Raw genomic sequence first — 10,150 nt, 5'->3', positions numbered from 1 at the left:
TCCGTTCAACCTTGATCATTCGACTTTTAACTTTGTCCGTTTACATAGCACATAATCTCAAATTTCGTGTGTTTTTGGTCCAGCGTCCAGACACCTCTTTCAAGCAATTTATGTCTTTTTTTATTTTACTCTTTGCAACGCAGTACGTGCCATGACAGTCTCGATCATGCATACTGGGCACCTTTTTTCTTTACTCTAGCTATATATAGCTATGTATATACGAGAGAGAAAAACCACGAGGAGAAGCAAAACTGCGACGGCGCTCTGGGCCCAAGTCCAACGCTCGTCCTGCCACGAGGCCCAGATAAAGCGAACGCAAGCCCATGAACCAGACAGCGCTCCCGTGACTCGCGTTCTGCGCCCGTGGCTGCTGCGCTTCGGTTGTTTTAGTCCCACCTCGCCCAGCCGAGGAGGATCGAGCAGGAGAGCAGGCTATAAGAGGAGAGGCAGGTGCGACCTTGTTCCATACTTACCTGGACGGGGTCGACGGGTGATCAGGAAGACCCGTGGCCTAGGCTAGTGGCCCACATTGCACATGGTGGGTGCGCTGGCTTACCATCTCCCCAAGCGGGAGAGTGGACGTCATAATTTGTGGTAGAGGGGGTACGCGTTCGCGCGGCCCCTGCCAATTCTGCAAAATTAAACTTTGGTCCCTGGCCTAGCAAGAATCCTACATGCAATTTTCGCGCAGCGAATCAAGATTACCAGGAATTGAACGTAGCGTTTGGTAAAGCTGCCACCGGCATGAGCATGGAATTTACAAGAGCCATTCCAGTGCCTCAACAAGCAGATATCTCCATCGCCGTCACTATAGTCCAGCTAACATGAGACAAGCCTTGTCCGTGAACGCCCATTTGGTCGAGCGGCCATGCCAGAACGACCACCTCGCCATGACACGGGGACGGCGGCCATATCTCAAGAGCCTGCTGTCCAGCGCAACGGAACGTCTAGAGTTGTTGCTGTTATCGTCAGATAAAATCTTGACCACTGCCAACCAAGCTGCGTGCTCTCTCTGCAAGCGGCCCCTGTTACAAGGCTAGCACTACACATTACCACGACATTATCGTTGGCCAGGAGCAACTGAAGCTTAGCGGTCAGCATTGCCGTGCTACACGGACTGGACTGAACCACAGTAAGTACCAGTCAACCGGTCAAGTCAATGTGCCTAACCTGTAGCCTACGGTATAGCAATGTACATGATCTTGAGTTATGAAAATGTTAGTCCGGTCGCATTTTCTCGTCTAGACAGTGACCGGGCAGCCCTTCCGGGCGTTTGTTGGGACGGATATGATGGACGGTTACACGGCTTGAAGTCCAGTCCCTCTCCAACCCTCTCATGAGTCGTGACCTATAGCGGCTTCGCAATGGATTCATGGTGCCATGTGAACCCGGGCCCTGCGGGCCACACATGTATGTGATATATACATAGACACATGGCTGTACCACTGGATGCATGAGAAGAGAAGAAAGCAGAACCAAGATGGTTGCCATGGCGGCCACCAGAGCTGCCTACGTTTCCAGCACATCCATCTCACTCCTTCTCTTGCTGATCCCCGTTGCTCTCGCCAAGGATCACCATACTCATGGCACCAGCTACCTCCAGAGAGATTCATCGGTGTTCATCGAGGACGGCACCGCCGCCGCCGCCAACGCCACCACCATCCTTGCGTCGCCCAACGGCCTCTTCGCCTGCGGCTTCTACAAGGTGGCCACCAACGCCTTTGTCTTCTCCATCTGGTTCAACGGCTCGTCGGCGAAGACCATCGCGTGGACGGCCAACCGCGACGCGCCGGTGAACGGCAGAGGGTCCAGGCTCGCCTTCCGAAAGGACGGGAGCATGGCCCTGCTCGACTACGATGGCACGGCCGTCTGGAGCACCAACACGACCGCGACTCGTGCCAGCCGTGCAGAGCTTCTCGACAGCGGCAACCTTATCATCGTGGATCCAGACGGTCGGAGCCTCTGGACAAGCTTCGACTCACCGACAGACACGCTTCTGCCGTCGCAGCCGATGACTCGGAACATAAAGCTGGTATCTGCATCTGCCAGGGGCTTGCTCTATTCAGGTTTCTATACATTATACTTTGACAGCGACAATGAGCTAAGGCTCATCTACAACGGCCCTGACATCAGTAGCATATATTGGCCTGCCCCTTTCAACCAACCGTGGGTAAATGGAAGGACTACTTATAACAGCAGCCGGTATGCTGTTCTTGAACAGACGGGCAAGTTTGTCGCGAGCGACAACTTTACATTTGAAGCTTCTGATCTTGGTGATCAGGTTATGAGGAGGTTGACTCTGGATTATGATGGCAACCCTAGGCTGTATAGCCTAGACGCGACAAGCGGAGATTGGTCGGTCTCTTGGATGGCATTCCGCCGAGTCTGCGACATACATGGGCTGTGTGGCAAAAACAGCATCTGCAAATACCTACCGAAGCTCGAGTGCTCTTGCCTTGAAGGTTTCGAGGTGGTTGATGCAAGCGACTGGAGCAAAGGGTGCGCGCCCAATGTAAACAAGACAGCCAACTGGGACAACAGAAGAAGACACAAGGCAAACAGCACGGCCACCCAGGATTTCTCATTCAAAAAGCTCGCTGAAACTGACTTCTATGGATATGATTCGAACTATGTGCAGCAGGTGTCAATTCTGCAGTGCAGACGTATGTGCTTGGACAATGCTGATTGCAAAGCTTTTGCTTACCGTCAGGGAGAAGGCACATGTTATACAAAGGTCTACCTTTTAAACGGCCAGAGCTTTGCATATCCTCCCAACGACGTTTATCTGAAACTTCCCAGGAGGTTGCTGTCTTCGCCGGAATTGACTTCTACACTAGCTCACACATGCAGAGTTCATGAAAAAGAGGCAGACAGTTCATCACAGATGTTCCAGGACAGCTCTTCCAAGTTCAAGTTTGGCTACTTCCTTTCTTCTGCATTAACACTGCTTTTCATTGAAGTTATATTAATCATCGCCGGGTGTTGGGTCGTTCACAAATGGGAGGGAAGACCAGAGATTATAGATGAAGGTTACACGATAATTTCCAGCCAGTTCCGAATATTTAGCTACAGGGAGTTACAGAAGGCAACAAATTGCTTCCAAGAAGAGCTAGGTAGTGGTGGGTCAGGAGCAGTTTATAAGGGAGTCCTCGATGATGAAAGGAAGGTCGCCGTGAAGAAGCTAAATGATGTGATCCAAGGAGAGCAGGAGTTCAGGTCCGAGTTAAGTGTCATAGGCAGAATTTATCATATGAATCTGGTCAGAATCTGGGGGTTTTGTGTCGAGAAGACATGCAAGCTCTTGGTTTCTGAGTTCATTGAGAATGGTTCTTTAGCCACAGTTCTGTTCGATTACCAGAGCCTATCTCCTGTGCTCCAATGGGGCCAAAGGTACAATATTGCAGTTGGGGTGGCGAAAGGACTGGCCTATCTCCACCATGAGTGTCTTGAATGGATTGTGCATTGTGATGTCAAGCCAGAGAACATATTGTTAGACAAAGACTTTGAGCCCAAGATTGCAGATTTTGGACTGGTGAAGCTACTGCAACGAGGATCAAGCGCACAAATGTTGTCAAGAGTGCACGGGACTAGAGGCTACATTGCACCAGAATGGGCTCTCAATCTTCCAATCACTGGCAAGGCCGATGTTTACAGCTATGGAGTAGTGCTTCTTGAGTTAGTGAGGGGGATTCGGGTTTCCAGTTGGATGGTTGAGGGCAAGGAGGAAGTGGAAATGGCTGTTAGATGTTCTACTGAAATTCTTAAAGAGAAACTTGCAGGTGAAGATCAGTCGTGGATTCTGGAGTTCGTCGACTACAGACTGGATGGAGAATTCAACCATTCAGAAGCACTCATGATGCTTAAGATAGCAGTATCATGTGTGGAAGAAGAGAGGAGCAGAAGACCGAGCATGAGCCATGTGGTCGAAACTCTGCTTTCACTTGTGGAATAATGTTCAATACTGTATTTACTACTGCTACATCTAGCTGATGTGTGTAAGAATAATATTCTGTGATGTTGCACAGACGAGTTGCCCTTATCCCTGCCATATGTAGCAACTCTACAGATTTCTATCAATACCTAACTACTATGTAGTAGGAGTATTTCATTTGCCTATCTGTTTGGATGTTTAAGTCTATACAACACATCTATCTAGTTCCAGCAATTTGAAGAAGAAATCCTTGATCCTTATGAGCTAGATCGATAGCAAACAGAAATATATCGAATCTAACATGAATTGTACCAGGTTGGACCAATCTAGCCAGTTTATTACTTGATTTATTGAGCAGACAACAGATTAATGAACCCAATGTAACAGAATACTCACCACTATACAAAGCTGTATATGATCCAAAAGAATGAACAATGACAGGACCTGTTAAACAATCAGCAGTTCACCGGTGCTAGGCCGGCGTCCGCCAATCATTCATCGTTGCTGCCAATGCGCTCCGCAGCGCCACTGCCCGCATATCAACCTTGAACCCTTCCTCTGCGGCATGATCTCTCCGGCTCTGCATTGCCCCCAAATCAGTCTCTGCTTCTTCCTCCCCCTCCTCCGGCGCCAACGCAGAGTAATCCTCCCTCGCCAGCAGCACGTTGTGGAGCATCGCGCACGTCCCAATGCAGGTCACGGCGGCGCGAGGGCTCTCCTCCTCGTGGAGCCGCGCGATGGCGCCCCACCCCATCAGGCTCCGGACGGCGCGCCTCGCCGGGCGGCACATTGCCTTGTGGGCAGTGTTGAAATGGGCCTCCGGCGAGCCGGGGACAACAGGCCCCTCGAAGGGCACCATGAGCCAGCGCAGGAGCGGGTACCCGTTCCCATCCGCGACCAGGTACTGCGCGGGGTTGAGTAGCTTCCCCTGCTCCAGCTCCTGGTAGAGAGAGGAGAGCCTGAGCACGTCGATGTCGGCGCGGTCGCCGCGGAAGCCGGCGGCGAGGGAGAGGATGCGGGAGGAGGCGCCGGCGACGAGCTGCGCGGCGAGGGGCCCGCCCGGGCCGGCGAATCGCGCGCAGGCGAGCGCGCCGCGGCAGGAGGGGAGCGGGGAGGAGGAGGCGCCGGCCGGATCGGAGGGGAAGGCGAGCCAGAAGCGGAAGTTGGCGAGGAGGACGCGGCGGAGGCGGCGGGAGGCGGCCCGCGGCGCGGAGGGCGGGACGCGGAAGAGCGCGGCGAGCGCCGGGTAGGGGAGGCCGGAGGCGAGGCGCGCGAGGGCGAGCGCGAGGAGGGTCGGGCACGGGAGCGAGGGGTGGGAGAGCAGCGGGTCGAGCAGGCCCGAGAGGTAGTGGAAGGTGGGCGCGGACACGCGGAAGGCCAGCGGGTAGTGGTCCGGGCTCGTCGGCGGCAGCGGCAGCGGCGGGGACGGCGGAGCCGGAGCCGGAGGCGGGGCGACGGCGACGACGAGGTCCGCGGGGCCGGCCTCAGCGCCGTCGCTGTCGGCCCGCCTGCGCTTGCGGGCGGCGTCGGGGGCGGGGGCGGGGCCGAGGAGGTCGAGGACGAGGACGGAGACGGCGGAGAGGAGCTGGTGGGTGAGGAGGAGGAGGGGCTGGGGCGACGGGGGCGGCGTCATGGGCGGGGGCGCATGGCGATGGCGGGGCGGTGGTGGTGGAGGTGGTTGCGGTGTCGATGGGTGGAGGGATTTTGTATGGAGGGGGTGCGATCGCGGTGACGCGGCACGGCGATGGCGCCGTCCGGACGTCTCCGTGCACGCTCCTGGCTGGGGCTGGGGCAGGAATGGGATCATACCACCATCATTCGCTCGCCCGGTGGCCCTCCGGTCTCCCCCGTCCTCTCACCTCACCACTTGGAGGGTTGGAAAGGTTGCTACAGGGCTCCACCGGGCACGGGAGCCAATCGGGACAGGAAGGGATTTGTCAAAGCTCCACTAGGCAGGCTCATGTCGATCGACGCGAGTGTGTGCTCTAATCCTATCCTGTCCTCACGTGTCTAATAGAGACGGCAAACAAACCAGCTGGCAATGTATACTCCCAACGTTAAAAAAAACGGAAATGTTAACGCCCACACGTGTGGGCGTTAGCCAACTCACCCACACGCCTCCATCACCGTCCAGTAACTTAAGCATCACAGGCTGGGCGGCAAGATGATGCACAATGGCAGACCTAGAATCTCAACACTGGGGGTGCCACAATTCAAAATTTGTGAAATTTTACACTACACATTGTATAATTTGCTATAAGCATCCTTGTAATATGAAGAAACAATCGTAAAATAGCATTGACTTACATAGAAAAAATTATTTTGCAATTTTGTTCCTAGATCCGCCACTGATGATGCACGACAACGCCCATCGGCCACGGGTGGGGGGACGTTAGACGGTTAGGGCGGCGTCGAGAGAAGGAAGAAGAGGGGCGGCTATCAGGAGGAGAAAGAAAAGAGGGGCGGACGGTCCATGTGAAATGGACCGAAAGTTACAACTCCACTCCACCACCCCCGAACTGTGACGCCAGGCAGAGGTCATGGGCAACTTCGGGGACGCCACCCAGGATACGTTCGCGAGGACGATCCCGGCATGATCGCGCCACCACAACAGTACGTCGCTCTCAGTTCAGGCTGGTCCTCCAACGGGGAATCTCAGAACAAAACGTATAATTTCGCTGAAGGATCCGGGTCCATCGCTCATGCTGCTGTCGCTTTGCACTCTGTAACCGTGCAACGATTTTGGGCATCAAAATTCAAAAAGTTCCCGGCAGATTATATATATTCTGAATTCGCCAGGAGCACCGGCTACTGCCTGTGCTGCTGCTAATCATCATCATAGAACATATTATGGCAGACTAGTCTAGTTACCTGCTAGTCCTGAGGCCCTCAAATTGACTGTAAAAAAGGAGCATCAGATGAGCAATATTTTACAGGGTTCTTCTCTCTAGCTACTAGTACTACCAAGTGAAGATGAAGCGCTCAGGCCGCTTCAAGAATTAACAGTAGAACTATATAGCGGTAACGGAGAGATCAGTCAGTGATTGGCAAAGCTTTGACTGTCGGACTTGCCGGTTAGTAGCTAGATCGCTGAGCTACGTCACGTCATCCTGCCTTCGCACGCCGACTTCTTCGGTGTCACTGGTGATCACTTCCTAAGCTGCTGTCAAAGACAAGGGTTTAGAGACAAACAAACGGTTATTAGTATCTGTCGATGCTTCGTTAAGATATAGGAATGCACGGGGTAGATAATTGTTCTTTTGATCAAACATAGCAATCATAGCAGGTACTAGCATGGGGAAAACAGTTGATGATGTTAAAGAGACGCTAGTAATAAACTGGGCTAGGTTGGTTAGCTCACCTGCCTGAAGGCTAGGTTGCTTTCACTGAAGTCATTGAACCCATTGAATTAGCCCCAAAGTCTTCTTAGTCAACTACTTTATGTCTAAACATCTTACCTGTTTCATTACTGGCCGCAGTGTTTATATTTACAGGGAGTCCAGGGTAAAGCTTGAAGTATCGACAATTTTTCACATTATGATATCAATGTTTTAAGCACATCCTAGACAACATGACAGTAAACGAGACCGTCAGTTCGAACTATTTTCTTTTAATCTAGCAATCAGGTTGGACCACAATCCAACTCCTTAGGCTCAGTTTGTGGTTGCTGAATTATGTTGCGCTGAACTCTGTTTTTACGATCTACTGAGGGGAAGTAGCCACGAAGCAAGAACAACCTCGTTAGCCGAACCACAGAATAGGCAAAATCTGGTTGGAAAAGTTGTATTATCATAATCTATCACGATGTCAAATGCAGCCTTAGTCTAAAAGGAGAGGCTAAAAGCAATGGTATGTTGTGCATGTGATCACACTTAAAGCATGTTTATCCTCCTTTTAAAAAACTTATCAGCATATATAATTATTTTTTATATGCTTGACTGATTGGCTCTTCAACCATGCCAAGAAAAACTCACCTACACATGCCGTGTATTTGCTGGTACCATATCATGTGACTGCTCTTTGCTACGCGAGCATCCATCAAAATGAGTGTTCAACATGGATGATTCTTGCCTTAATGAGTTCATCTTGTTTCCTTCAAGGGGGTGAAGGGGCATGTCATCATTAATATGAAAAGGTGTGGTGTCCGCGGTACAAATGAAAATGCTGGCAACAACAGATAGTTAAATAATTTGTCACAAACCTGATGGATCAGCTCTGTCCTGAGCTGATGTTAGGTGATGCTTCAGCATTATATCCCCTCGCAACATCATCTTCAAAACATAAGAATGCATGTTGTGAGAAAAATCTTCCTGAAACCTCAGTACAATATCTGTCGAAAATAAGGGACCTGTGTTACCTCGGAGGATTCAGGCAACTGAAATGATTGAAGGTGGGGCTGTGACGACTCCAAGTGAAACGGAGGCTCTGGAATGGTTGTTTTAGGACAGCTTGGTAACACAAGAGGCTGTGGTTGATTTTGTTGAGGAGAATTCATCGGATCGAATGAATGATGAGCTCCTGAACTTTGGTTTACAGGTGGCGCTACTGCCCCAGAGCTTGGTGCCGCCACATTTCTCCCACTAACACCAAGTGCTGCAAACATTTGTGATGCTTGCACAGGCTCAAGTGCTCCAGATAGATACGATGGGTTCAAGTAAACGCCGTTTCTCATAGACAGCATCTGTAGGGGGGATCAGGGCAAAAACTCTGCATTAATACTTGAGTTTGAACTGTATATTTAAATTTCAAAAGTGCAGTTTAACTATCAGCACCTACCAACTGAATATAGCTAGCTAGCATAAATGTCAATTGGCACGGCATTTGCCGAAGTGCATCCGCACTAGGAAACTAGCCCTAACATATCAACACTTTGATCGGCATTACAAATGTGAATCAAAGGAGATCAACAGTTGTATAAGATGTGGCTAACAACACTCGATAGAGCAGAAAGTAGTCACTCACTGCTGTGCTGTGTGAAATTTTTCCCCAGCCCTAGTCCACTATCGATTGGATAAAGAATCAGTAAGGACAACACCCACAGTAAGGCACTTGCCCCTACGTCAATGTTTGCAGTTTGGACCATCAGTTAAAATAAATGCACTACTAGCAAGTTAGCCTCTACTCAGACATCAACCAGCCATCCAGAGATGCATTTACTGACCTGTACTTGGAGCTGCAGTTGCTTCAGATACTCAATGGCCTCGTCAAGCATCGACGCCTTGTCAGTCTGCAACCCACCCCATGAACACACGCATTCAGATTCCGGAACAGTAATTCCGCAGCCCCGAAATTCAGGGACAAGGAAAGGAAAGTAAAGGGGGACGGTTGGTTTTGCTGTGCTGCCGAGTGCCGACCTTGTTGGAATTGGGTATCAGGCTCTGCAGCGCCTTCATCTTCTCGTTGATCCTGCTCCTCCGCCGCTGCGCCCGGTCAATCAAGCAAGCAAACAAGCAATGAGCGGCCGGTAAACGCAGAGGGCGAGAAGAGCGGAAAAAGCAGAGCGAAACTCAGGGGCAGCACCTTCTCGGAGAGGTTGTGCACCTCGGCGGCGCGGGTGCGCTTGCTGCCGGACCCCCCGCCCCCGCGCGGGCGGTCGGACGCCCCGTGCGGCTCGGGCTCCGACGACCCGCCCGCCTCGCTCTCGTAGAACGCGCCGCCCCCGAGCTCGCCGTACTCCGCCTGCTGGTGCTGGTGCTGCTGGCCCAGCGCGGCCGCGGCCGCCGCAGCGTGGAACGCGGCGCCTCCCCCGAACATCTGGCGCCGCACCTCCTCCTCCTCCTCCTCCCGCCGGCGCCGCCGCTCCTGCTGCATCAGCACCAGCTCCCGCACCGCCCCGCCCCCTCCAAACCCCTCGTCCCGCCGCTCCTCCATGTCCCGCCCCGCCACCTTCCACCGCCAGATCACGCCGGGACCCCGCGGCAGCTCGCCACGGAGCGGGAGGAGAGAGGAGTGGGGAGCGGGGGAGGAGGAGGAGAGAGAGGGGGGGAGGAGGAGGCGTCGCTTCTTTTTAGTGTTGCGCCCATGCCGCGCTGCTGCTGCGCTGCCGCGGCGCGGGTGGTGGACTGGTGGCCTGCCTCGCGCTTGCTTGCGCCCGCCCGCTGCTTGCCCGCTTCGGGCGCCGTTTGTTTTTTGGCGCAAACCAACTTTTTTCTCCTCGCCTCGGCTCGGGTACCCGCGGCCGTGCGGGGGTGGCGTGTCAGCTAGCGGGCCGGATGGACT

General features: G+C 52.9%; 2 protein-coding genes, 1 non-coding gene and 1 pseudogene across 3 annotated transcripts; 2 read left to right on the top strand and 2 right to left on the bottom strand.

The window, feature by feature from the left end:
- The first annotated feature begins 465 nt into the window (after nt 1-465).
- On the top strand, nt 466-626 carry LOC119334974. The gene has a single exon (XR_005161668.1). It is a non-coding gene; the product is annotated as a U1 spliceosomal RNA (small nuclear RNA).
- An 819-nt stretch (nt 627-1,445) lies between these two features.
- LOC119329837 (putative receptor protein kinase ZmPK1) lies at nt 1,446-4,108 on the top strand. Its single transcript, XM_037602931.1, has one exon. It carries the CDS (start codon nt 1,454-1,456, stop codon nt 3,950-3,952), a length of 2,499 nt encoding a protein of 832 aa, XP_037458828.1. The 5' UTR covers nt 1,446-1,453; the 3' UTR covers nt 3,953-4,108.
- A 111-nt stretch (nt 4,109-4,219) lies between these two features.
- On the bottom strand, nt 4,220-5,893 carry LOC119333163 (annotated as a pseudogene).
- A 793-nt stretch (nt 5,894-6,686) lies between these two features.
- On the bottom strand, nt 6,687-10,150 carry LOC119329838 (transcription factor PIF3-like). The gene is made up of 7 exons (XM_037602932.1): nt 9,452-10,150; nt 9,286-9,351; nt 9,093-9,158; nt 8,289-8,612; nt 8,133-8,202; nt 7,906-8,024; nt 6,687-7,094 (listed from the first exon to the last, which is right to left on the bottom strand). The coding sequence occupies exons 1-6, from the start codon at nt 9,800-9,802 to the stop codon at nt 7,906-7,908; spliced, it is 996 nt and encodes a 331-aa protein (XP_037458829.1). The 5' UTR covers nt 9,803-10,150; the 3' UTR covers nt 6,687-7,094.

The sequence above is a fragment of the Triticum dicoccoides genome, chromosome 7A, assembly GCF_002162155.2.
Source record: "Triticum dicoccoides isolate Atlit2015 ecotype Zavitan chromosome 7A, WEW_v2.0, whole genome shotgun sequence".
Classification (NCBI taxonomy): Eukaryota; Viridiplantae; Streptophyta; class Magnoliopsida; order Poales; family Poaceae; genus Triticum; species Triticum dicoccoides.
Note: the sequence above shows the minus strand (reverse complement) of the source record. Positions and strands in the feature narration are given on the sequence as shown.

Excerpts from the sequence above, each read along its gene's own strand:
- LOC119329837 (XM_037602931.1), top strand. The coding sequence starts at position 1,454 with ATGAGAAGAGAAGAAAGCAGAACCAAGATGGTTGCCATGGCGGCCACC.
- LOC119329838 (XM_037602932.1), bottom strand. The coding sequence starts at position 9,802 with ATGGAGGAGCGGCGGGACGAGGGGTTTGGAGGGGGCGGGGCGGTGCGG. Across the intron at positions 8,203-8,288 it reads AGTTGCCTGAATCCTCCGAG|ATGATGTTGCGAGGGGATAT; the intron begins GTAACACAGGTC and ends TATGTTTTGAAG. Across the intron at positions 8,025-8,132 it reads GGACAGAGCTGATCCATCAG|GAAACAAGATGAACTCATTA; the intron begins GTTTGTGACAAA and ends ACCCCCTTGAAG.